The sequence below is a fragment of the Glossina fuscipes genome, unplaced genomic scaffold (assembly GCF_014805625.2).
Source record: "Glossina fuscipes isolate IAEA_lab_2018 unplaced genomic scaffold, Yale_Gfus_2 213, whole genome shotgun sequence".
Lineage (NCBI taxonomy): Eukaryota > Metazoa > Arthropoda > Insecta > Diptera > Glossinidae > Glossina > Glossina fuscipes.
Genome location: NW_023998556.1, coordinates 1680834 through 1707502, shown reverse-complemented (window position 1 = coordinate 1707502; position 26669 = coordinate 1680834). Strand labels below are relative to the sequence as shown.

Below are 26669 nucleotides of genomic sequence, written 5' to 3'. Positions count from 1 at the left end.
AAACTTTGATTTAATTTATTATAAAAGAGATGTGAAAATTAATATGAGTATTAAAAATTAACAAGAAGATCGAAATAAACTTTGATTTAATCTATTGTAAAAGAGATGGGAAAATTAATATGAAATGACAATCGGTCTGCGTGGTGAGTTGGTTACTGCCATTTAGCCAACACGAAAGAAAAACTTTGTCACCTAATTCAACTACTTGTACGGAGATCCTACGATTGTGAAACTTTGCTGTGAAGGGTGGAAAAGGCTTATTGGAAGGAGGAACCCAGAGTGCCGATGTAGCAGCTACCGCGGCCGACCCTGCACCGACGCCTGTACAGTAAGTTAGTTTAGTTTATTTAATTTTTTTTTTGTTTGTTTCCCCAATGCGTGGCTAAGCGCGCGCTGCCACCGCTGTGGCTGGAAAAAGGGGAAGGTGTGCATATGATGGCACGTTAGGGAAGACTCCAGACGGTGACAGACGGACGCTAGACAACCGACGCGACGTTTCCTTTATTTGTGATTTTTTTTTATTATTTTTTTCTTTGTCTAAGAAAAAATTTAAATCCTCAGCGGCGAGGAAAGAATAAGAGTTTCATGACAATAGTTATCTTAAGCGCAGTTTAATAAAAACGCTTTAGTTTCTTTTGGTGTTTTGCACTTATGTCCTGATATAATAACGCCAAACATAATCCAAGTTTACGATGTAATTACGACTAAGGTTTATACCCTCCATAAACCTGTCATAACCACACGTTCGCAACAAGTTGCCAAAAAGTGGCTTAATTGACAAAGTTCATCTTCAATTCGAACGTGCAATATGAAGTCAGATTATTTATTAGGTAGATCATGCTTCTGACGCTATGATGTCCATTTTGGAAACAGACATTCATTCCGTAAATATATAAATAATTTTTTTTCTTAGAATCCAATATTGTTCGTATTACAATCAATTTTTATTATATTGATGTATTTCACTGGAAAAGTAGGAGTTCGACAAATGTATAAACAAAAAAGTGCTATAGCCAATTCTTCCTACATTTTTCAGCGCGATATTTAGTGTAAGAGAATGGCAGTTCTCGTGTCTATTGTGAATAATTGTTTTATGTCATTCCTGGTTGAAAGCAAGCAGCTGATTTTATATCACGGCATTTTGCTGTCAGCAGTCGAGGGCGTCAAAGAAGCGAAGACATTTAATTGCCGTTAAAATCTGAAGAAACTATCATAAATATGAAAAAAAAGGTTTGGACGAAGCTTACGAATAAGGAAACAATATTATTGCGAATATTTTAAATAGGTATTGTTAATGGGTAAAAGTGGGTCTGGGAAAACAAGCATGCGTTCGATCATATTTGCAAACTACATAGCAAGAGATACAACCCGTCTAGGAGCCACGAGTAAGTATTTGATAATCCTGCTTTGCGATTAAAATAAAATGCAGGATTATCTTTTGTCTAGTTGACGTCGAACACTCACATGTGCGGTTTTTGGGCAATTTGGTTTTAAATCTCTGGGATTGTGGTGGCCAAGAGGGTTTTATGCAGCAATATTTTGCCTCACAACGTGATAATATCTTTCGCAACGTGGAGGTTTTGATTTATGTGTTTGACGTCGAAAGTCGTGAGTTGGAACGTGACGTACATTATTATCAATCATGCCTCGAAGCTTTGCTGCAGGTAGGAATGTCAAATTTCAAAAACGTTTTTACTCCTGCTCTTATCCCTTCGTTTTCCAGAATTCCCCGGATGCTAAAATTTTCTGTTTAATTCACAAGATGGATCTGGTCGCCGAAGAGCAACGCGATAGCTTATTCAAAGATCGTGAAGAAGATTTAGTGCGCCTGTCAAGACCGGGTAATGTTACTTGCTTTAGAACTAGTATATGGGACGAAACTTTATACAGGTTGAAAGCAAAAGTACCACATAAAGAATATTGTATTGAATTCTTTTGTTTGCCGCTTTTGCAGGGCATGGTCTAGCATCGTGACCATGTTAATACCTAATGTTGCCGCCTTGGAAAATTCTTTAACACATTTTGCCAATGTTATAGAGGCAGACGAAGTTTTGTTGTTCGAGAAGGCCACTTTTTTAGTGATATCGCACTGCCAAAGTAAAAAGAATCGCGACTCTCATCGCTTCGAAAAAGTTTCGAATATCATCAAACAGTTTAAATTAAGCTGCAGTAAATTGGGTGGAAAATTTCATTCAATTGAAGTTCGCAATAGCGCGTTTGCCGCTTTCATCGATACCTTTACAAGTAATACGTATGTGATGGTAGTTATGTCGGATCCCACCATACCTTCCGAAGCTACACTGGTGAATATACGTAATGCACGTAAATATTTTGAGGAACTGGAAACTTCCAATAATAATACTGTTAATCACCATCAGTATCATTAAGTTTCAACGACAAAAAGTGTTTAAAAACTTGAGTTGCAATTAAATAGTTTATAGAAAGGTAAATTACTCACAAGAAAAATGATTTTAAAATCATAGTATTTCTTGGCTTTTCGCATTTATTGAAACAGATATATGTTCTTCTTTACGTCTTACTTCACTTCAAAAATGAAAAAAAAAGTTTATCTTTAGATATTTACAAGACAAATATTACCTAAAAATATCTTTAAGATATGTTCTCTAAAAATTAGTTTCATTTTAAAACACCTGATATTCTTGTCACAGTTCGAACATTATATCCGGCAGAATATTATTGCATTCATTTCTAGATGACATGTGCAAAACTTGTCCTTCGATCCAGAAAGACTTCATAAAGGACACTTTTTTCTAGTCAGTGCTCGATTCTCGGTCAATTTCATCTTGCTTATCCGTGCGTGTTTTTGTCCATTATTGGAGTTTATTTGTAGCCTTACCCTGTACGGTGGAAATGCAGCGTCTGCTCTATAAAATACAGTATCTATCAGCTTAATTTATGAATAATAACGTTTTACTTCCTCCGTCAGTTTCTCCACACTTTGCTCATCGACCGGCACAAAACGTTTAGAGCCGCGACTAAAGTAATAAATGTCACCCGTATAAATATCGAACCATAGAGCATGTATGTGCAAGTCGTGAGACTCTAAACGAGGTTTTAAAAAACCATACGAAGCTATATTTGAAACTTGTTGTAACGTGTTTATCTGCGACAGTTTGTCTTCAATAGCGAACTGATTATCGGGATCAATATATGCCACAAAACGCCTTAATCCTGATTCGGAATAGAAAATCAGAGGATCGCGCATTCCTTTCTCTCCCCATTCCAAAAATTTCTCCAAACTTGTGGTTGCATGTGTACATAACCAGGACCTGAGTGAGGACAAGCGTCGATTATTCTGCATAAAAAAAAAATATAAAACAATATTGCTTTCTATACTTGAACAACAGTTTAAGTACCTTTGAAGCAAAATCCGGATCTCTTAGCATATATAACAAATTCATAGCTTTGCAATCACTATGGCCGCACACAATGATATGACGTATGTCATTAACTACACAACCTAACTCTAAAGCAGCGGGCTCGCAGCTGAAATGTTCGTCTTGAAAGTGATGGGCGTGAGGTATTAAATTTCCAGCGTTACGCACTGTAATAGAAATTAAGATTAAAGCAATTGTATGATCCCAATATAAAATTCTAATCGAATTTTGTTGTCGCTGTTAACCACAAACACCCACCCACAAACATATCACCAACATGCGTGTCTGTGTATCGTGTGGGTATCATTCTACTATCCATACATGTAAAAAAGACTGCCTTTGGCTGCAAATTGAAATGAGAGAAATGACGTCAAAAAATAAATTATAGGCGCTTATACATTACAGATTTATAATTAATGAACGATTTGTATGTTTGATATCCAACATTTATAGTCAAATGAATGAATCTGAAATAATTTGACTAACATTGGTGAGGAGGAAAAAACGTTTTTACATATTTTCTAAAGGCATTGATACTATTGTAGTAATACATAAAAATTGTTTATGCAGAATGTCTTTGTAAAATAATTTTGAAATTTTTGCTTTCAATTTTTTTTTGCGAAATGGATTTGGACAATATTTTACCTTTCGTAAAATTTTTTTTAAAGATATGTCAAATCTTTTATCTTACGTTAAACAAAATTTTAATTTATTGAACACGTTTCTGTTCAAAACCGTTTTGTAAAAAACTTATCTAATTTTTAGATGTTTTTTGGGCTATTAAAAACACTCGCTGTTCGACACGTGGCTTCGATAGTTGATGTGACATCGTTGGACATAAACCCAAACGCAAAAATTACCTTCGAGTTTATTCGTTTCGGATGGACTTTTTGCTAATATATGATCGTTGCTTGATTTTTGATTGCGTGTGTATCAGATGAATTGATTCATCTGAGTTTGTATAAGGTGAACATAACTTTATTTTTTATATATTAAAATATATTTATTAGAGGGCAAGAAAATGCGTAGTAAAAGATGCCTGCTCAACGAATTATTGATTTGCTTACTTCACTTCTGCAATTTCACTCCAACAATTTAGTTAAAAAAAGATTGATATTTTTTCCAAAACTTTACTCTAGAATTTTTCAAACTGGAGATATACGTACATAAATAAGGTGTTAAATTGTCTCGAAATAAATTTATAACATTTGAAAATGGGATAATCAAACCAAGAATTCATTGATATATAAGGCGGAATATATAAAATTATCTCAGTGGTACCATCAAGTAGAACTTTTTTAAAAGACTATTTATTTTACATTGTTATCTAAACATCAACATCATGTTTAAAATTTTGCCTTTTGAAATAAAGGTTTTTGAAACTTTTATAACTTCGTTATTCCGCATTTAAAGTTTCAAATAACTTGGCGCAATCCACATTGAGCCAAAATTTTTACCGCGTTTTGTCGGTGGTCGTAAATTGTTGGTTTCCAGTCAGAGCATAAGAATGCCGTTAGAAAAAACAACCATTTTCGTATGTCTGCATGAAGCAGTGCAGCAATTAAAAAACAATCTTTTCCTATTTTCGAGTTTTCATGTGTTTCATTTCCAGTCTTTCTTGCATACTTCTGCAAGCCTAATTAAAATTATCTGCTGCTTGCTCGGCTAAGAAAATTAGTTTAATCAAATTTGCAGGCATTTCAAGATTTCACTGTGCAAATATCTAAGGGTTCGAAGTTGAAGAAAACACTTAATTCAGCTACTGTAAGTGTAGGACACTTTTATTCAACTCGTTCTTCAATTGTGAATAATTGCGAAGGAGTATTATATAAAGTTATTGACCGAGCGACTGTTGAGATTGAGCGTAGAGCCAAAATAGCAAGTACATCGTTATTAGGTCCGTCGAATGCTAATGATAATGCTGCAAAAAATTTGTTAACTTTGCGTTTGTTGATGTCACTATTCCTTTTATATTCTATATCCTCTATATTCTATACTATCCCTTTTATATTTTATATTCATTTCAAAGATATGCATGTTTACAGTTACAAATTTGGTTGGATTATTGTCCACATCATATAAACGTAATGGAACCTTTCACGTGTCTTAAGAAAAAGCAAACTTTTTTGCTCAATATGCAAACCTGTTAGCCTTACCATGGGATTTACTAAAAAGCTCAACTGGCATCTCTTTAACAAAGCATAAACATTCTCGCTTTCATTCGGTATTTATTATTTATCTATTGCAAAAATTTCTACGTATAGAAGTGCATGCTTGCATAGAGAAGAGTATAATTTGGTTCTAGTGTTTTCATTGTCAGCGCCCTACTCACCTCAGGATTATCGCGTACTCTTTGGAATTCTTTTACCATTTGTTCGCGTGTAGTATTACGATAACGCATAATTCCACGCAGTATTCGCTCCATATTTTCAGAAATTTAAGACTAATCCTTATTTTTATTATTTAATAACAGCTCTTGCTATCTATTTAAATATTTATGCTTCGATTTTCGTTTTTACGTTGACCTTGATAATGATTGCATACAATTTTTTAATGCGTTTCATTAAACTCAATATTTTACTAATTTTTCTTTTTGTAAAAACAAGGTAAATGATCATAGAAATCAACCGCTTTCTTAAAGTGATTTTGCGGTACCCGTTCTCTACGCTTAATAAAAGCCGACTAAGTTTCTAAATTATTTACAAATAATTAGTTGACGGAATAAGCAAAACAGTGTTTTTTTTATGTATGAATAATTTGTGGACTGGTCTGCGAAGCAACAGTCGCTCTTCCGCTCATTCTCTCTTAATAAGGAAAGAAGAGCTTCACACCTTCAGCTTTTTGGCGCGCATCATACTCTTAATAGTCTAAATAAATGAGTGACTCTAAAGAAAAATTAACAATAAATAGAATAATTTGACTAAAAAGTATTCGTGCAAAGCTTTGGAATACTATATATAGGGACGTACTTTGGATTTGGTGCTGCATTAGACGGAGGTGAGTACGTTAACACTAGGGCTACCGAATACATAATTTTGATCCTTCTTAATTCTTGATTTTCAAAAAAATGACTAAAAACCATGTAGTGTTCCAAAATTTTACCCTGTTATTTATTTAAATGAAACTAGCTTTAAATACTTTTTCCTACTTGGGCCAGTTTTTGAGATTTCGATGACATATATCTATTTTTCCTAAAAGGCACCATTTTGATCCCTTATATTTGTCGATTTGCCACAGTCGTAAAAAAGAAGATACGAAAACGAAATTTTGCCGGCTTGATCTTTTAAGAGTGTAAGATTGAAAATTTGATGTGGGCTGTCTATATGCACGCACGTAATGTGGAAGAAACATACGCAACTTCTCAGATGCTCGTCAGGATCAATTTTATGTTCAGTTAGAAAATAGTCCCAATGGATCTAATGGCAAATACACTGGATTTAAAATGTTATTGTTATTTGTGGGCGTATTTGTAAACGGTGTGGACCATATTTGGATCAAACCTGTAGGTCGATTTGGCAAACATTTAGTGTAGCAGATTTTTGGAAATATCTTAACAGGTTCCAAACTTATAGATAAAAATATCAATAAATTGTTTTTATGGAGGTGGTTTTTGATTCTCATTTATGGTGGGTGTATATGTGGGCAGGTCGCAACCAATTTTGCAGCATTGGATTCTTAATCGATCAAGTTATATTTGTGTCAAATTTCACCTTAATACCTTCATTTTTTGCTACTGTGTCATGTCGACAAATATAGCGTATCAAAGTGGTCTCTTTTGGTAAAAATAGGTGTATGCAAAAAGTTGGTACATCTAGTGTTAAACGAGACCAGAAAAGAGAAATAAGCAAGTGCTATTAGCTGGCTGCAATATTTTTTGAAACCGTTTTCGATCAATCAAAAAATATTCATACTTATTTTTGTTAACAATTTATAAATAAACAAAGGTTGTTTTATATGCGTTAGAGCCAGCGTATAATGCTTCGAAATCGAAAATTCGTGTAGAAAATTCAAAAGCATGATTGATGTGGTGATTCTTAGCTATTGGCGGCTGCGTTTAGCGTTTTCTTATTATAAGCGCTTGATATAGCTCACATAGAGTATGTAGAAGCAATTTCGTCCTCTCTACCGTCCTAGACCACGCATCGTTTGTAAATTATTTGAACACATAGCAAAATTCATTGCGTCCATGTCGATTTCTTCATTTAATAATGTCTAGGCATTTATACAACTCACAGCGAATATTGTGGCTTTATGAATGCTGACAATAATTACGACCTTATCTCTAAAACTTACTTTCTCATTCACATGGTTCATCAATTGGAAGCCTCGAATAAAATGGTGAAGCTTGCATACAGTACGGAAAACAACTGTGTCGTTGAACCAAACCTCGTTATTAACTAAGAGAATCCAAAGAATAACACTTTTCTAGACATGCAGAGACAAACAATCAGATGGCTAAGATTAATTCATATTCCTAACCTGAACATGGTACGAACAGAATGACTTTAAAATAGCTTCACATCAAACATTTTCGGCGTCGGTAGAACATGTTGATAATCATTTAATCGTACCTTGAAAGTTATTGAATAAGGGAGTCTAAATATGTGCTTGTTTTCAAGAGGGGTCGTAACTAATATTGTGGGGCTTTGAATAAAATTTTGATTTCTCTGTCTAAAAATACTATGTTTAACTTTGCAGCGTGTTGGATAAGTAGTTTTTTCATCACTGTTCATAAAAGGGGTGATACGAAGAGAAGTGCAGGGATGTTACGAAATTGAGCGTACTGCCAAACTTGTTTCAGAAAATTGTAATTCCGCGTATAACAGGCCATAAACTCGTGTGCCGCTTCGGTTCAGCATGCATATAAGCAACGTGAAAGGCTTTTTCTAGATGCACTCAAATGGACGTTATATACATGGGTTTTCATAAGGCTTTTGATCAAATAAAGCATGAGTTGCTGTTTTAAGCTGCAATACATGAGTTTCGCCTTGTATCTAGTAGAGTGGATCAGGACGTACCTCTTTGACAGATCCGATTGTGTACTCTTTGACACACTGCAGTCTAGTGAATTTAAGGTAATGTCGGTTTTTCCTCAGGGCAGTCATCGTAGACTTACTCCATTTGTTCTTTTTATAAACGATTTCTCATATGTGACCAAATCATCTAAAATGGTAATGAATGGAGATGACGCGAAAGAAGAAGACTACTCACGCAGAACTATGTTCTAGGTTTTAGAACCCTTCAAGTTGACTTACATAATTTAGTTCTTCGATTAATGAGTTAATATTGAACTCGGATGTTTTTAAAACGGACAGTGTATCAAACACAATACTTTATATACTCATATAAATTGGAGAATACAGATACTATTTATAATTTAGACGTGCTCTTTGATAGATAGGTATCGTTTGATCCACATATTTCATCCGCTACAAACAAAGCAATATACACGTTGGGATTCATTAAACGCTGGGTTCATGAGCCATATATTATAACGAAGAGACTGTAAACGAGGTTAGTTAGATCAATATTGGAGTATGTTATTTGAATGCGATCGAATCGGTGCAAAAACAATTCCTGCTTTTTGCGTTAAGGGATTTGATAATAACTAATTAGTAAATGGGTGAGTAGTCTATTAGCCACGATTGTGTTTAAGTTTGGTTTAATTATATTTTATAGAAATATGTGTTGATAGATATTTTTTGGTTAAATGAAAAGATATATCCACGATCCATTGTGGTTGCAGATACTCGGTCAGTTAGAATAATTTTTACAATGATTCCATGTGATGGTGGACGATGGTGGGCAAAATGTAAACTTTGGCTAACCTTTTATTCAGATTACATTTCATATCATTTTTTCTCTATCCAGTTAATTTTCGGCTCGTTTTATCTTTGTACAGTTTTTTTATCCAATTTTACTTAGAGAGTGTTTTTTTCTTTGTTAATAAATTTTGTCATTATCCAGTTTTTTCCATATTAAAATGGAAAAAATTATTGCACTCTATTTGTTCAAAATTAGCTTCTCTTAACTCAATCGCTCATCTCTTCCTAACGTTTCTCTTAAAGCTAGGGGCAATACTTTAAATAATTATTTTGCGTCATTTGCTTTAATAAACATTAAAATTAATTAAATATTGATAAAGGTTCCTTTCCGCTTTTAACAGTATCAATTTAAATAATTTTTAATTTTTTGTGCTTAAGTTTGACTTTATACATAAAAAAAGTTGTGTCGTATTTTAAGTAAAATATTTAAATTTGAATATGTTTAAACCGCTCTTTAGCAGTCGAATGGAGAATGCCGATCTCCTTTGCAATTGCAAAGTGCTAAGATGTTAGTCACTCTCCAACATGGAGCCCGAAATGCCGTCCAAATCGACGATCTTGTTTGAAACTGAAATCTTCCGAACGAAAACCCCAGGTCAGAACATTTACTATTTCGCTTCCCGACACAGATTTTTGCAAACGTTGCTTCCTTCCTGGGATTCGCACCAAATGTAGCGTCTTAAATGCACCCTATTATATGCAGTTTTTTCAGTCTGCGCCTTGCATTTACATTATATTCCACGAGAGTTATGCGGTTGAATTAAATTCGTAATTACATTTTCTAATAATACCATCCTGATTGCCTCAAACTTTTAAGATAGTTTAAGTACCATATTTTTTTTTCAGAAACTTTGTTGGGTTGAAATTGAAAAAACCAATTTGCAAGTCAGCGCCTTAAATCCTAAACACACCCGTAACAGTGAATTCATTAAAATTAGGAAACAAAACAAACACGCCGCGATAGCCTAGGCATCAGAGGCGCATCAAATGTATACTATAAAAGTAAATTATTAATGCGGTAGAAAGTTTAGCAACACATCAAAATAACCATCGGCACAGACACGTACGTATACGTTCTAATCACGAAAGAAGTTATAATAATCAGACGGGAGAACTCTTAAATCATTTCCGCTTAATATTTTTAGTTTTCTTTTTAGAATCTAAATCAAAGAAAAGTCTACTATTGAGTTTTAAATAATATAGAACTTTTTCCCTGTTTTTGAAAGGGGCTAAAAATTTCTATTGAAACATAGATCTTCAACGCAATAAGTTCATTACGTATAAAAGTTTGCGTGTTACATTCCGTGTGCTTACTTGTTTCGGACTGTTAAAATTCCGAGAGCAGCGAATTTAATTTCAAATCTATTTCTCCATGCGTTATCTTCGCGGCTCTCTGGACTTTTCCGAAACATAAATTTTTTGTTAAACATTTTAATATTGTATATACAAAACTTTGTTAACTTATGATTGTTAAAATTTTTCGCCCGTGTTCATCATGATAAAAACGTGCGGTGCGGGTATCAAAAGCTTCGAGTTGACTTTCATCTAAAATTTTAGTTTTGGAAAACGATGAAAAGTAAGTTTGATAATACTGTTAATTCTGGCGATCTGTCATTGCAACATTTATTATTATGAATTGGCGTTTGTTAGTAAACAACAAACTAATACAGCTCCTCAAACTAGCACAAGGACATGCGAACATTAGAAGGAAAAAATCAATACCGTTATGCGCAGACTCGTCGCAACTAAACATTGCAAACGACAAATGTTGGGCGGACGAAATAATCTAACGAAAGCAAAGCAATTCTTGATATAAATTAATGTATATTTTATTATAAGAATAATATCATAGCAACTCTGAAGTTTATTAAAGTGTTAGAAAGCCGAGAGAAACCATGTACACGTCCTTATGTCAAAGTTCAAATGTTTTTAGAATTTAATGAGAAAGAAATCTTGTATGGCTCTTATGTTTAATAAATAATATATTAACTTTTAAAGCACAATTTATTTGTCACGTTTTGTGTGAACAATTTTTTTTTTGTTAGCGAGCATTTGATAACAGTATGGTTACAAGGAGCGATGAGCAATCCATTGAGGCAAATTCTGTGAAGGAACGCCCAGTTTTTATACCGCCACGTAAACGTCACACAAATAAGAAAAGTAATGGTACACAAAATTATGTTGATCACATTGCCAACGTTCAGGTAAATAAAAAAATAAACGGTACATTAATCTTAACCTTTTTTGAAATTTAAAACTTTATAAAATTCTTTGAATCTTTCATCGCTTAAAGTACGTTCACACACGACAACACAGAGTGCCAACTAGTGCTACAGTTGCTGTCGGGTTCCTTGCCCCTTTCATGATCGTCAACACTTTATGTGGAAGAACCGTATTCGGCTAAGCTAAGATAAATCAGTTCAGGGAAACGGGGATATTCAGCCGCTTCCTTTTGACCGGGTTAATATTCCAATAAATTGATAAATTTAGCTCACAGTTGCTGATAAATTCGGCATGTAGGTTTAATTTGAGAAAATATCCCTTGTTAGTGAGTTTAAACACAGTAAATAGAAATTATCGTAAAGTGGAAACTTGTACTAGAAAAAATTTTGTCATTTTTGCATTATTTTGTTTTGAGTGGGAAAGGATATAATTTCTTAAAACAAAAGGACGAGGTATCCCTCAAGCACAAATTTCAGGATTATTTTTGTTTGACTTCTAAACGGAATCAAATCTATTGGGAGTCTCGCTAAGATTTATCTATTTTAATATATATATGTCAGGTGGAATAGTAAGTCTTCTTTTCTTTTTTGTTCCGTTTCGCAGAACCGCCAAAAGCTTTCGCCGTCTAATACTGGTCTAGAAGAAGATCTTTTAAACACGAAACTCTTGCTGAAAAATAAGCAACCACTCCCACAAATACCAAATAAGTGTGCTATTGATGATCATTCGGGTGAAAGAATGTCAGCTAAATCAACGCAATCTGTTGATAACATTTACGTGGATGATAACGAATTAAATAATTTTGAGAGCGTTTCGCAAGAGACAAAATCAACAAACCGGCATGAATCTGCAACGGTGACACCAAGTAGTTATTCCGAAAGTAGTTTGGATGCCAAATTAAGTAAATCACATGACTGCTTGAGTAACCGATCATCGAAAAAAAAAGTGAATATCTGCACTAATTTACCCCAAATGAAAGTGGCACGCAATTCTTCGGAAGTGACAAACTATGAGGATCTTGAGTCAGGCGAGACAAGTGTTTTAAATGCCTTTGACAATTCATTGGAGAGATTTAATACGCGCAAGTCCTTGGATAGCAATTATTTGACAATGACCGGGACTATAAAGCGAGGGCGCAAAAAGGGGCAAAATGTGGATTTGCAATTGAATATCAGTCGGGACGAATTGGAGAAAATAAATGCAGCTGCCGTGGCCATGGAAGTGAAAAAAAAAGGAAATTTATGTTGTAAATGTTCGATCAGCACTGGTCCTCATATTTTGCTGTTGTCATTAGTTTGTTGGCCCATTGTTACTTTGGTTTCAAGTATTTATTCGTTTTACATAGGCACTCTCACGTGGTACAATATGTTTAATTATTTGCACGAAGAAAAATCCATTGTAGTACGTTTTCTAATGTCACCAATATTGGTGTTAGCTTATCCGGTGGGCATTGTAATATGCACCTTAGGCTTAGGCTTGTATGCCGGTTTCGCACAGTTAAGTTTTCAGTTTACAAGTTGGAGTAATGAAGTAGCCGACATTGAGAAGGGTTTCTATGGTTGGTTTTGTTCAACTCTCAATTTATCTGATTGCAGCCCATACGAAACAGTTATATTAACGGAAATACGCGAACACCCAGTCAAAACAAGCGAAAAGCACAACTCCAGTGAAGAATTAACATTGTAAGATGGTTATAAGAATAAAAAAAAGCGTGAAGGATAAAGTGATAAATTTGAAATTTTTAATAACTTTCTATTGGCTTCGATTTAATTAAAAACCAAATCAAATTTTTGTGTGATAAAGACTTAAGGATTACACCTCTTGATACAAATTATAATGAAATTTCCTTTTTTTATGAAAATCTCCAACATTTCTCCATTTAGATAACTTAATTATGCAATAATATATCTCTATTGAAAAGGAAAGAGCAATAGCAGCAAATTTGTCGGTGCTGCTTTTGCAATCTAAACTACTTTAATAGAAAGCCGCTTAGTTAATAACTCGGAAACAAATATAACCAACTTCTATATCACTTCATACCTAATATATACACATATGTATATAATATATAATACAATATATATATATATATATATATATTTAACATATGTATGTGTATATGTATGTGTTTATGTATATACGTGTATAGGTATATACGTATATGTATATGCATGTATGCATACTCATAAGCAGAAGCGTAGTTTTTTTTTCTTCACCCTATTGTACATAAAGGTTTGATAAAAGAATTATTTACTAACTGCAAATGTGAAATCAATTTCCTATTTATTAATATGAAATGACCTAAAATTTAAGTTCCAATAAATTGAAGAGAATGAAAAAATGCATTTACAAACCGAGCATTTAAATGTTCTTTATTGACTAACAATTTCAATTTTATTATAACAAAAAGCAAAGAAAATAAAAGTATTATAAAGTTGTTTCTGGTCAAATTTTTATTTCAACGAATATATATACCTCTATACCTCAAGTTAAAAATGTGAATAAATATGCATTCGTTCTTATATCGAGTTTTTAGTAAAAAATTCCATACAGCAGGATGAAACACGTACCATAGAAACATAAACAAAATGAAAATGTTGCGGGGAGAATTTTTCTGAGATTTTCAAAGATAAACAAACATTTTATATACGTTTTTCATATAATTAGGCTTTAAGAAATTAATTTGGTGCGAAATGTTATAAAGTGCAAAGAAGTGAAAAGATTATAACAAGGCAAGGCCATGTTTAAAGAAGATCGTTGTCCATCCAAAACAAGCAGCACACTGTAATCTACAATAACATAATAAAACTTTTCCTAAGTTCAATCTTCGAAGAGAAAGAGAACATAAAAGAGAATAGTGGCTTTTAGAGACACGATTTGTTGAGTATCATTAAATAAGACGTGGCAAATAAATGAAATGAATGCCATGTAGGAATAGCAGAATTTACATAAAAAGTTTACAGAAACTAGCTCGTAAAGTAGATGAAATTTCTGATTGAATTGCTAGGCGGAAGCCTAACTTGCTCATTTATCTTGTGCTGAGAAACCGTGGAACGCAAAGTTGAAATTTGCTCAGATTTTACTGTAAGACGAAAAACCTCACGCATAACCACACAATCCGTTACCTTAAGCTTGTTTCGAGCATAGAACACGCAAAAATTCAAAATTTGCCTTACGATAAATAAATGTACGAGTTTTTTTTCATTTACGTTTTTCCTGCAATTTGCCCAATTTTTCTCTGTCAATATCAACTACGGGCATGAACAGAAGCGTGTTAAGCTCATTTTCAATAGTAACAACATAAACAAACTAAGGCTTTGCATTTGTAACTTTGTACTTTTGAGAGAAGAATATTGTGAATTAAAATTAAGGGAAGAACAAATTGTTCTAAATATATTTCCTACATCTGCAAGTAAAGCAACAGGTTAGAAATACTTAGATCAGTGTCAATAAAAAGCGAGATACAACTGCAATTGAACTCAACATCTTCAAGGTGTGAAGTAAATGTGGGTCGTTTAATAAATGTCTACGAATGGAAGACGTCGCTTTAGGCTAATATTTAGTCCCTCTTGGATCAGATTGCTTTAAAATACAGTTTACCAGCGTTAAGAAACTAAAAACGTAGAACTACTTTTCATGAGAAATTTAAAGAAATGTGGCCTATGACTGCCAGAAACCAGAGCGTACCGTACATTCGACTGTTTAATAGAAAGGTTAATGTAGCGATCTCTTCTTTTAGTTCTGCAACCCTTAAGTCTTCTAATTTATTATATATTTTGGATAAAGAAGGCTTGCAGGTTTTCTAAATTGCCTTGAAGAATTTTTTTTTAGAACCGATTGAGCTAAATGGATTTGTGAATTTGCTATATATTTGACTTTCTCTTTAATTGTTTATTATGGTATTCTATTCCAATTGGGGTGTTCGTTTATCAAAGCAATTAAAGCGACAGCAAGATGCAGTAACTAACTCGTTAAAGCGTTCTCTCTCGGTAGAAAAGCCCAGTAGGCTGACGTAATTTAAGAAATGTATTTCTGTAGTCATTATTTCCGATTATGATGAAGTAGACTATTTCAAGAACGTAATTTTACTCCAACATATTATGAATTTGTGATTACATCGTAAGTAAGCCATATAATTAACGAAATTAGAAATAAATGTAAAGTTGAAAATGGCGAAAACAAATTTAACAGCGGTCTTGTACGGCGTTGAAGATTTGAAATTGGTGAGTACACAAATACCTAGAGATAAAATGCGAACTTTTATAACATCAGCTTTTCTCGCAAGAAAGTATGATTTGTAATTGGGTTTGCTAAAGCATTTAAATAAACTTAAACAACAGCTGTTTGCGTGTTTGTGGGATAATATAACTTCAATAGTATACAAATGAACTGAATTCGTAAGTTCATTAGGCGACCATTTTAAATTCTAGTCTTCATCAGATTACGGCGTTTATAAATTTTAACATTCCGTATATATTATTACGCCACTGCACAGTTTTTATAATCGACCTTTTCGTTTCATATATTTATTGGTTTTTCATGCAGCAAAAGAAAATAGATAATTGAAACTTTGCACATATATTTTTGGATGAATTTCGCAAATATCGCAATATTTCAAAAATTAAGGAGTTAGCAACGAAGCAAAGCCGTTTGAAAGTTTGCCCGACCCTGATCGATCGCAATTAACCAGAAATAAATTAGAAGTAATCAGCTCTTAACGTTATCCGAAGTGGAAGAGTTCCTTCGTATCTGTTTTCTGATAATTTTATTAACTTAATATATACATTACAAATAGAGTAGCATTCCAGATACTTTTGACTCCTATTGGTAGTCCAGTTGTTTATCGCTACCAACGACGTTATAAAGTGGTTTTATAACCATCCCAAAACATTTTATACCATCTATAATTAATTCCGTCTACCTTGTTCGAAGAATGTACATGCTAGGGGCGATCTAAGTCCCCATGACATGGCAACAACTAACAAGGAACTTGTGATATTTGTTCTAAACATGAGTTAGTCTTAAGGCGAATATAATTGCCCCCATGTTTATGCATTTTGAACATTTTCTCTTGATCTTACGATATTGTAAATTCAATTTATTTTATAGGAACAACGTCCCATACCAGACATTGCAGATACCGGTCAGTTTCATTCCTCAATTAGATGTATTCTATATTCGTACGATTAATATTTTTGCAGAAGTTCTGTTAGCCATAGATTGCGTGGGTATTTGCGGCTCAGACGTTCACTATTTAGTTAATGGGCGCATAGGCGACTTTATTCTAAGACAACCTATGGTCATTGGTCACGAAGCTTCTGGTGTAATAGTTAAAATTGGTGCTAAGGTCAAACATCTTAAAATAGGAGATCGTTGCGGAATCGAACCTGGTGTGCCATGCTATATATGCTCGTACTGTAAGACTGGTAAATATAATCTATGTCCGGAAATGAAGTTTTGTGCCACTCCCCCTTATGATGGTAACTTGACGCATTTTTATAAGCATCGCGGAGACCTTTGCTATAAATTGCCTGATCATGTCAGCATGGAAGAGGGGGCTCTGCTGGAGCCGCTTTCGGTGGGCGTGCACGCCTGTTCTCGCGGTGGAGTCAGTTTGGGTTCCTTAGTTTTAATTACGGGTGCTGGAACCATTGGCTTAGTTACGTTATTGGTGGCTAAGTCCATGGGGGCCGCAAAAGTCATGATAACCGATTTAGTACAACATCGCTTGGATGTAGCCAAAGAATTAGGTGCCGATTGTACGTTGCTGATCACACGCGAAAATAAAGCTGAACTTCTAGCTGAAAAAGTAGAAATATTAATGGGCTCAAAACCAGATATATGTATAGATTGTTGCGGTGCTGAAACAACCACGCGTTTAAGCATATTCGTAAGATTATGTGCTTAAAGCATTATTTATATTTGAAAGTTCATTTCTTTGGTAGGCTGCCCGTTCTGGCGGTTGTTGCGTTATTGTTGGTATGGGAGCAGCTGAGACTAAAATACCCTTAGCGAATGCCTTAATCAGAGAAGTTGACATACGGGGAGTTTTTCGCTACTGTAACGAGTAAATTACGAAATAATTTTTTTACATATGCATATATGTATAGTTTGTATTTGTGTATATTTCATTTATTTTAGTTATTCAACCGCATTAGGTTTAGTATCTTCGGGGAAAATTGATGTGAAACGTTTGATTACTCATCATTTTGACATTACCGAAACTGTCAAAGCTTTTGAAATAGCGCGCCATGGATTGGGAAATGTTATTAAAGTTATGATCCATGTCCAACCTATAGACAGTAATAATAAATGTTGATTATGTATTCCTCATTGCACTTAATTAATGATATAGAAAAGCTATTGACGTAGCCCTGCGTTGAGGCGTATTTTTTAACCTTGACTAACAGGCGGTAATTTAATGCTAAGTACGCAGACCTCGGTGCCGATTTCATGGAAATTACCGCTGAATGAAGGATCGCGCTGAATCTGCTATTTAGGATAAATGTATACGTATGCTATCTGCCTGTTAGGATAAATGCTTACGTATATTATAAAAATTTTATTAATATGTCATGTATTTGCAACAATTTTGAGAAGCGATTTCTTCAGGTAAAGAAATGGGAAATACCGGCGTACATAGCTATTTTCTAGATAGTACAGTAGATATTCAGCTTAAGCCGACGCTAATCGTGGAGCTCTCAAAACTGCGCTTTCGACCTTCATTACTTTTTTCGTTTGATTTGAAGAAACCTTCTGCTCAAGCCTATCAAACACGCTCACAAGCTTATATTGACGTTCTTACCATTTGGCCTATGGAAATATTTCATTCCGCTGAAGCGATGCATGGAGGGGAATGCTTGCTTTTTAATCTAAAAAAATGAAAACAAATGAATAAATAATAATAAGCAAATATAAATGCTAACTTTCCTTTGGCATGCAGCGAATCTTCATTTATATGAGGCGATGAGCGGAGCGAGTTGGACTTCATTTTTTTCTTATCTAAATAGAAGACACAATTGTATAAAAACATTTTTATAATATTATAAATACCTTAGGACCGGGAAGCAATGAGTCGATTATGGGCAGCAATGAGGTGATTGGGGGCGGCATTGTTCGGCTTATATTTGTATTTTTACCCAAAATTAAATACAAATAAGGATAAAATAGATATAAACAAAAATAGGATAAACATAAACTTACCATTGGAGGAGAGCGAATCATTTTCATGATGTGGAGGGGCCGACCACAGAGCTGGACTTGATTTTTATATATATGTAAAATAAAAAAATTATATTTCGAATATAAATTTAAGTGCAAGGAAAAACTTTGTTCATTATTATGAATCATACGTTACCGCTTCTCAAGGTCTTAGACAGAAAGATATTTCTTAAAAAAAAGCTTCAACAAAATCATTCAACTTTCTGTCATCCATTTGCATGTGCAGGAAACGATGGGTATTTAAAAATAAGTAAAATGTTTTATTTCCTTATCGTTTTTGTGTAACAAATACTACGTAATAAGAAAGAAATCAAATGTTACTTTTTTTAAATGAAAATAGGCATGCAGAAAATATTTTTTAACATTCAATTTTTATAATTTTCAACAGATATTCTATTTTCGTCATTTTTAACATTGCATGCATTTTGACGGGTAGCTGTAGACTTTTAAAAGAAATACATGAATAAGTTTGTTCGTTTTCTTCATGACAAAACGTGGCGATGTATCGAAGGCAACTCCATTCTCTTTTTTTAAAACTTGTGAAGAAAAAAAATCCACTAACAGCCAGCAGGAATCAAAGAAATTTTTATAAATGAGTGAAGAAGTTGCTACGGAATTGAAATACAATAAAATATTATAAAAAAATTAAAAAATATCTTAAATAAAATTTCATTTCTAACAACTGATGTGACTCGATTCTTTTAATTGTATCTGTCTTAATTTCAATAATATTTGGAAACAACATTCAAAACTCTGCAAATTCCTCGCAAAACTTGATTGATTTTCAAAGTAAAATTTTTCGTTTATATCTTTGCTTAATATATTGCGTGATTCGAGAAGAATATTCAACCTGAGGTGAAGATAAATGTATTACCAGTTTCTTTATTTTCTCAAAACATTTATTTGTAAAGATGTGAAAGGAAAACTATTTTTTTAAAGTATTTAAATAGCATTTGATAGTTTGAATATGTGAGCCAAACAAAATGCGCAGTGCGGTAAACATTTCCAATATGATAAAAAATATAATAAATAAATTAATATAAAATTTTACTTTACTCTAGAGTTGATCCTGATTTATTGGTTCCTATTATCGTAAAAGTGGAGATTGATTCGTATTTGGCTGACAGGGATTATTCTTTAACTTTACTGCAAAAAAATATCCAATAATAAGACATTTGTTTTATCGTTTTAATACTCCAATCAGTTTTGGTTTTAAGTGGCTAAAAGTGGTTATTTTGAGGTCAATAACAAAGACCAAAGGACCAAAAACTTTCGAAGACAATGAACTGCAAGGCTTAGTGGACGAAAACCCAGCTCAAACTCTCAAAGATCCTTCGAAAAGCTTAGCAGTTGATGAATCGACTATTTTTAGACGCTTACATGCGCAGGGAAAAATCTAAAAGGAGAGAAAATGTCTATCATGGGAATTAACCGAAAGTTCCATTTCGACCTTCTTCAATCACTGCCACGCAAAAAAGAAAAATTTTATGGCTTGTTGTGACTGGCGATGAAATGGGGATCTACTACGACAATTACAATTGTAAAAATTATGGGTTAGTTCAGGAGAGTCATCCACATCGACTCCAAAGCGGATATGACCATAACGTTTAACTGCGCATGTGCTGGGATCACCAAGGTGTATTGTGTTACGAACTGCTAAAACCGTAAATTGAGTTGAAGCGTGTATTGTTGCAAAAGAGATCAGCAATAGCGGTTAAAATGGCTACCATACGAATTGACTAAAAATGCCATTTTGATCATTTGTTGCAGTTGTTATCAAGGATACACTCAGCGTACTCACCAAACATTGCGTCTTCTGATTACCACTTGTTGGAATCGATACATCATCATGAATTGGCTGGCTCTGCAAATTTTAAAAAGTGCGAGAATACGTTGATGAGTGGGTCACTGCGACAACACTATCGTTCTTTCGACACGGTATCGTCAAACATGACAACCAGAAAGGTGGAAAAGTGTGGAAAATTATGGATAACATTTTGATTAATATATATTGTACCAATTTTATCAATAAATGCTTTCCTCAAGTGAAAAATTTCTCAAAATGAATGCAAATATCTGATAAAAACAAAATTTGAAAAGATGTTAAAGCATAAAAAAAGGGAAAAATGAGTCTTGTTTACATTTTCTCCTCAATTGTTCTCGGGTATATTATTGTGCTATTACAAAAAGGTACTAAGATTTTCGTTTCGTTTCTTTTTGACCAAACACTCCGATACATATATATGCACCATGTGCAAGTATGTACTATTAATGTAATTTATTTTTTTACACCCTACACATACACCACTAATGGTACGAAGGTATACTACGTTAGTGTAGATGTATGTAACACTCCGAAGGACTTAAGATAGAATTATCTTTTACTTTATCTATTCGTTCGGAATCGCTTTTTGGTTCGATCTAAGCTCTTCTGTGCATGTGCCAATTTTATTTTGTTAAGTTCACTCTACAAGTCGCAATTTTCGAGATATTTTGGTGGAATGTAGTGCACAGGCATGTTTCGACCCAAGGACGAACGCTGTTGAAAATGAATCTGATCGGACCCGTTTTTTGATCACTTGCCTTATAACGCCTTATTCAGAATGGTCACTATAAGATGGTGTAGCATATCTTGTATTTACCACTGTAGTACATTTTCTTGTTTTTTATAATTAGATCGGTTTTTGTTCCGACGGTAAATCGATCGACAGCGATTTCTCTGTATTGTGTCGTATAGGCTAAACATGAAGACAGAAAAATAAACAAGTAATGTACAGTATGCATATGGAGATGTTTTAGGATAAATAATAGTATGCGAACTTAAAAAACTAAAAACAAACAGCAAATATTAGAGAAATTGCTTCAGATTACAGAAATGTTTCCCTTGTTTCACGAAGAAAATAAGTTATTACTTATTACTTATTTTAAAAAGGACTCTGCGAGTTTGAGGATAAACCAAAAGAAATAAATTAAGATGCATCGGCCGGGAATCGAACCCGGGCCGCCCGCGTGGCAGGCGAGCATTCTACCACTGAACCACCAATGCCCATATGCAACAACGCCATAATGTAGTTATATAAGCGCCTTTGCAAAAAATTGTGTGTAATACAACTTATACCGCTTATGGCAAAATTGCTTTAATATTGTTCAAAGATGTGCAGTATCCAGAAAGGTTTAGGAAACACCCATGTTTTATGTATAAGGCGCAATTTTTGAAATATTTTGTTAGGATTCAATACTTATTTTGACCCAAGGGCAGACCCCATTGCATCGGACCATTTTTACGACTACTCCTCTTACAATACGTTATTTTGGAACAAGAAAAAAAAACAAAAAATAAAGTAAGAAACCAAGTAAAAACATTATAGTCGGGTTATGCCGATTATTAAATATCCTGCACCACTTTGTCTAACACAATTCTTATTTTTGCCATAGAACAAAGAAATTATATGCTGTTTTCATACTTACTTATGGAACTGTATATTACCAAATTAGACTACTTAGTTTTCGTAGAAATGGTTGTGCCCGAGAGGTTCAACAACATATTATCTTTTCTGCCCTACGAAGGATTAATTTTCGTGAAAATATATATACAGAATGGGATCCAAACAATAGGCCGAGATGGTCCAAATTTGGTACAGATAATTTTTTTTCTTAAACTATTATTATGATCCGATTTTCGTCATGAATTAAATCTTTTTGTTATCTGAACTTCAGTTTTCGTTATGTGGGAAGGGGTTCGGAAATTGTCCCAGCCCGTTCAAAGTTTCCATACCAATTTAGATTGCTGAAATACTTTTACTTAGCCACTTTTTGAAATTTTGAAAACTGCAATTTTTTCCAAATAACGACTTTTTAAAATAGGACATTATATGCAGAGCGATCGAAAAAGTGGACTGATCCAAACAATTTTGAATTGTGTTCGTCCCTGGGTATATCCAAAATTAAAGCTTGTGACTTCCAATGGATGATATACGTCCTCACAATCTTAATATATCCTGTAATACAAGTGAAGTATAATTACATTTGGCAATAACTGAGTTTTTTATACTCACCAACTTTATCTTAAAAAGTTCAAAAAATTGGGAACCTAATTTTATTAAGTTTTAGTGTTAGGTAAGCGTGCTGATGTTCTCCTTTTTATAGCACAAATTTTTATCATACATCGAATGTATTCTGAGCAACGAGCAAGAAAGCAGCAAGTAAAGCAATTCTCACGGTACGAGTATTCTTTGATTAATTGAATTCGTCCAACTAGACCAATCTTCGTATATACACTTCGAAAGTTTCCGTCAAATTTATGGTCCATATATTCATTCATACCAGCATACATTACTCGTGCGGACAGACATACCTGCTAAAATCGATTCAGAGTTTCGATGGTGGATATAAAATTAGCATTTTTCAAATTTTCCGGGAAACATCATCAAGCGATAATATTTTGATATACGAGTTTGACATAAAAACTTGGATAGACCAAATTTTGGAACTGCTTCCGGTATAATCGTTTCTAGAACAACCTTTAGCAAGGCAAAAAGGTCTAAATTTTAATATTCTAGAATGATAACTTGTCTGTAATAATAACATAACTTAAATATTAACTGTATCAAATTCGGTAGGCTTCTTTTTTAGAGACCTCCCCAAACAAACGCTCCCTTGAAAAATATGCATTTTTATAGGAAGAAAATCTATTTTTTAATGCTTTTTGATGCAGCAATTTTATATAAAGATTAGCTATACCAAATTTAGTCTATTTTTGGACCCCTCTGCATATGGGGTTTTCTTGAAAAGTAACCTATTGTATGCAATAAAATCTAATCCTTAGTGCTTTATACCGAACACAGGTGAAGAAGAATACTATCTTATGCAAGAACATGATATTTGAACTACGCCATAGTATGCGTTCATTTGGAAACAAGGTGTAATATTGGTATTTTATCAGGAAAGCGAATGGAGAGTTTTATTAGACAAAATGGGGTAGGCTGCCAATTGTTCACCTTGTCTGATTGTAATGTTTTCACTTGTACTCTCTATGAACGGCAAAATTCTGCTACTTTTTCATCCGTTACCCATTTTCCAACAAAAAGAAAATATTGGTATACATATGTGTTTTTATGTGTATATATTCGAAAACCACGTTGTTTAAACAATTCAAACGAGCTGGCTTAGTTTTTGATTTGTTGCTAATTACTATAATGGCTGGAACATATTAATACATTCTATTGTGAATGTTATTCCAGCTACTTGCTAAAGATAAAATCTATTCTCTTATATTTCAAATCTCAAGTGCGGTAGAGTTTTTAATAAAGGCCGATAGCCTTAGATGCTAATGCTTTTAAGAGTTTAGTCTTAGAATTTATTTCTCTGGCGAAATTAATAATAATAATAATAATATTCTCTTATATAATTCAAATAATGTGAACATTTTTGGAACCTAAACTCTGAATTCCGCCATACGCACCTAAATTAAATCTCAATACGGTAGAATTTACTTTGGTCATAGTTATAGTAAATGAGGTATCCACCCGCCACCTATCTATTTCCCTTTCCTTGTTTCTTTCTGACAGTAACCTTGTTACGCATGTCCATCCTCTAACTAATTGGTCATATAATGAAAACCTTTAGCTAGCGCAAGATTTTCTTACATGGCTCTCTCGGAAACCTAGCTAAAATGTCATCCAAATCCGCCTGATATTTTTCCATGACAGCATAGATTAGATCGATCTGAAAGTGTTTTAAGCGCCACTATAGTTTTTTTCGTCATAGTTAATTGAACTTTCAACTCCTCTTGATGTATTATTTGTTGCCACTCAACTAAAAATTGGTAGTAAAAATTATTTTCCTAACTTGCGCCTGCATGGTTTCGAATGCGTCTAGGTACATAAAACGTGCAGCTCTTATTCGCGATGTCGCTGAAGTTTCAAAACATAGCCATATTTTCATAGTGTACGTGGCGTGAAACTTACCGTATGTCGCTTGGTGCCATAGTGATAATTCAGATGATGTGACTTAATACACCCACTGCGTTTATAATAAAAAAAAAAAAAATTGATTTAAACCATATACAATTTAACCAAATTTGCAAATGCAACAGGATATCCTTAGATTTCGGCTTCGCAAATTTGACTGAAGCAGTTGCGAATTGGTATCTATCTTTAAGTTTACCTGAGGGTCCATATCATACTGCACATAAGTTGCTTATTCCTTCAAATCCACAATATTCTTTGGAAAAACCAATACTTTCCTTATTAAAACCCGTTTATCAAATATGATATGCTTACAATAGTCCAACTGCCGATATTACTGCAGACATTATTAATTCAACATATTTTTAAAAATTTTGTAACACTAAGAGAACAATCTCCATATTTCCTTCATCGATGTCTACTAACTTTTTCGATGGTAATGACATCTTTAAACTCGATCCTCGAGTTAGGTCCTGACGGACTACATGTTAGGTCCTGGCGGATTATATGATGCAATTTCCAAATTTTTAGTTCCTCTTTGAAAATTAGCGTTTTACCATTATGTTGATTTAATTGAATCAGTACAGATAGAATTCTTGGGCCTCGTCACAATGGACACATTGCTGTGAGTTCTTCAACCCGTTTAAGGTTTTTTCCAAAAATTTAAATGAGAAGACTACAATTTAATCTTTATATCGGTTTTTCAACTTTAAAGTTGCGTGTGGTTAGCAAATTAAACTAGATATGATTACTATTATTGGTTGCTGAGATTGTGTACATTTATTATTTACATTAAGTTTTCATTCTCTTTGAAGAACAGAGATGTTCTCAGTTTACGTGGTGCTGTGGGCGTGTCCTTCGACCGATTTGGACCATTTTCAATACCACGCTGCGTGCAAGAACTTCCAATGTTTCTGCCACAAGTGCAGACGCTTCAGTTTTGCGGTCAGGAGAATGTTTACAACAGACATTACGCAGTCGGACAGACGATCAGACGAAAATGCTTGAATCGATTTAGAATTTTATTCTGATTAAGAATATATGTGGGGTCCCTGATACTTCCTTCTGGGCGTTGAAAACGTTTTGACAAAATGAATATACGCCCCATCTTCCTGTGATAGGTATTAAAACACTCGGAGTGCAAAGGGTTAATACTGTTCAAAGTTTTAACCATAAGTTTTCAGATTTGCACATGTCCTGATTCTTTTTTCAAACACACTCCCACTGTGAACTCCCTTACGTGCCTTTCTATTTACCACTACACTTTTGTATCTATTTCCTACACTTCTTCTTACACTACCGCATGTAATAGAAGAAGATGTCTGCGCATTCTCACTGTCACTGATTGCTCTGCTTACTAATGTCAGAGTTTTGTTTCGAATCTTCCCTATCACTATCTTTACACGTGCCCATGTGGGGTTCACCTTCAACTCCGAATTATACTGGCTGCGATAGTGAAAATTGGGCAACTGCTTTCTTTTGCGAAATTTAAAGGCCCCGATGGAAGAAAAGCATACGCTGCCCGTTGTGGGAGCTTTAAAGTTTCTTTGACGTGGTTCATCGCGATGTGAATATCTGTTATTTTATTCCTCTTAAAATGCTGCTCACTTTGGAGACCGCACAGGAAATGTTTAGTTCCTTCTTCTATTTTATTTAGGTTTTGCCCAAGTGGGAGGTCGCTCCTTCGTACACACTGTTTCTTGCTTAACGTCTCCTCATCGGATGCATCGCCGTCACTATCTATGTTGCTGTTTCTGTCTCAGTTACACCACCGAGGCGTAGTTTTTTATTCTCGCGCAGTTTTTTTATTCAGACGGCTTTGCTGGCAGCATTAGAGATATAGTTATCGCAACATCGGTTCATTCTACGTTTGTGCTTTACAAGACATTAGCTATTGGGTCAACCATTCGATTTCAATAGCATCTCTCCCTGCCAATTCCCTGTTTCGTGTACATCTAAAGTCGGCGTGAATACTGTGCCTTTGTTGGAATTATTTAGACGAGATATTATGCCCTCCTCTCAGCGATATTATTAAG

At 34.0% G+C, this 26669-nt stretch overlaps 4 protein-coding genes and 1 non-coding gene across 12 annotated transcripts; 3 read left to right on the top strand and 2 right to left on the bottom strand.

The window, feature by feature from the left end:
- The first annotated feature begins 1104 nt into the window (after window positions 1-1104).
- Window positions 1105-10251, top strand: LOC119642083 (ras-related GTP-binding protein A). 3 transcript variants are annotated; one of them, XR_005247938.1, is made up of 9 exons: window positions 1105-1230; window positions 1286-1385; window positions 1447-1664; window positions 1724-1890; window positions 1955-2445; window positions 4164-4364; window positions 9682-9818; window positions 9899-9991; window positions 10070-10251. XR_005247938.1 is itself a non-coding variant. In XM_038041056.1 (5 exons), exons 1-5 carry the CDS (start codon window positions 1219-1221, stop codon window positions 2385-2387), a joined length of 930 nt encoding a protein of 309 aa, XP_037896984.1. In that variant the 5' UTR covers window positions 1105-1218; the 3' UTR covers window positions 2388-2491. The 3 variants fall into 3 exon arrangements, 1 of the variants encoding a protein (XP_037896984.1); XR_005247937.1 differs by having other exon boundaries at window positions 9682-9991; window positions 10070-10140; XM_038041056.1 differs by lacking the exons at window positions 4164-4364; window positions 9682-9818; window positions 9899-9991; window positions 10070-10251 and having other exon boundaries at window positions 1955-2491.
- On the bottom strand, window positions 2486-5823 carry LOC119642084 (beta carbonic anhydrase 1). Its single transcript, XM_038041057.1, has 4 exons — window positions 5731-5823; window positions 3657-3741; window positions 3378-3565; window positions 2486-3316 (listed from the first exon to the last, which is right to left on the bottom strand). Exons 1-4 carry the CDS (start codon window positions 5821-5823, stop codon window positions 2915-2917), a joined length of 768 nt encoding a protein of 255 aa, XP_037896985.1. The 3' UTR covers window positions 2486-2914.
- On the top strand, window positions 6107-13498 carry LOC119642082. 5 transcript variants are annotated; one of them, XM_038041053.1, is made up of 3 exons: window positions 6107-6395; window positions 11269-11427; window positions 12050-13498. In XM_038041053.1, the coding sequence occupies exons 2-3, from the start codon at window positions 11287-11289 to the stop codon at window positions 13130-13132; spliced, it is 1224 nt and encodes a 407-aa protein (XP_037896981.1). In that variant the 5' UTR covers window positions 6107-6395; window positions 11269-11286; the 3' UTR covers window positions 13133-13498. The 5 variants fall into 5 exon arrangements, with proteins under 5 accessions (XP_037896981.1, XP_037896983.1, XP_037896982.1 ...); XM_038041055.1 differs by lacking the exon at window positions 6107-6395 and adding an exon at window positions 9740-9818; XM_038041054.1 differs by lacking the exon at window positions 6107-6395 and adding an exon at window positions 10368-10799.
- A 1839-nt stretch (window positions 13499-15337) lies between these two features.
- LOC119642085 (sorbitol dehydrogenase-like) lies at window positions 15338-20582 on the top strand. Of its 2 annotated transcripts, none has more exons than XM_038041059.1 (5): window positions 15338-15669; window positions 16556-16589; window positions 16648-17336; window positions 17392-17513; window positions 19056-20582. In XM_038041059.1, the coding sequence occupies exons 1-5, from the start codon at window positions 15616-15618 to the stop codon at window positions 19132-19134; spliced, it is 978 nt and encodes a 325-aa protein (XP_037896987.1). In that variant the 5' UTR covers window positions 15338-15615; the 3' UTR covers window positions 19135-20582. The 2 variants fall into 2 exon arrangements, with proteins under 2 accessions (XP_037896987.1, XP_037896986.1); XM_038041058.1 differs by lacking the exon at window positions 19056-20582 and adding an exon at window positions 17588-17772 and having other exon boundaries at window positions 15348-15669.
- Window positions 20583-21642: 1060 nt separating this feature from the next.
- Trnag-gcc lies at window positions 21643-21713 on the bottom strand. The gene has a single exon. It is a non-coding gene; the product is annotated as a tRNA-Gly (tRNA).
- Between the last annotated feature and the right edge of the window lie 4956 nt (window positions 21714-26669).

What these genes read in the sequence shown, in the direction of transcription:
- LOC119642085 (XM_038041058.1), top strand. Translation starts at nt 15,616, where the DNA reads ATGGCGAAAACAAATTTAACAGCGGTCTTGTACGGCGTTGAAGATTTG. An exon ending in GCGTTGAAGATTTGAAATTG is followed by an intron (nt 15,670 to 16,555) that starts GTGAGTACACAA and finishes TTTATTTTATAG; the next exon opens with GAACAACGTCCCATACCAGA. An exon ending in CCACGCGTTTAAGCATATTC is followed by an intron (nt 17,337 to 17,391) that starts GTAAGATTATGT and finishes TTTCTTTGGTAG; the next exon opens with GCTGCCCGTTCTGGCGGTTG.
- LOC119642082 (XM_038041053.1), top strand. Translation starts at nt 11,287, where the DNA reads ATGGTTACAAGGAGCGATGAGCAATCCATTGAGGCAAATTCTGTGAAG. An exon ending in ATCACATTGCCAACGTTCAG is followed by an intron (nt 11,428 to 12,049) that starts GTAAATAAAAAA and finishes TCCGTTTCGCAG; the next exon opens with AACCGCCAAAAGCTTTCGCC.
- LOC119642084 (XM_038041057.1), bottom strand. Translation starts at nt 5,823, where the DNA reads ATGGAGCGAATACTGCGTGGAATTATGCGTTATCGTAATACTACACGC. An exon ending in GAGTACGCGATAATCCTGAG is followed by an intron (nt 3,742 to 5,730) that starts GTGAGTAGGGCG and finishes TTCAATTTGCAG; the next exon opens with CCAAAGGCAGTCTTTTTTAC. An exon ending in TGTTGGTGATATGTTTGTGG is followed by an intron (nt 3,566 to 3,656) that starts GTGGGTGTTTGT and finishes TTTCTATTACAG; the next exon opens with TGCGTAACGCTGGAAATTTA.
- LOC119642083 (XM_038041056.1), top strand. An exon ending in AACCCGTCTAGGAGCCACGA is followed by an intron (nt 1,386 to 1,446) that starts GTAAGTATTTGA and finishes TCTTTTGTCTAG; the next exon opens with TTGACGTCGAACACTCACAT. An exon ending in GCCTCGAAGCTTTGCTGCAG is followed by an intron (nt 1,665 to 1,723) that starts GTAGGAATGTCA and finishes TTCGTTTTCCAG; the next exon opens with AATTCCCCGGATGCTAAAAT.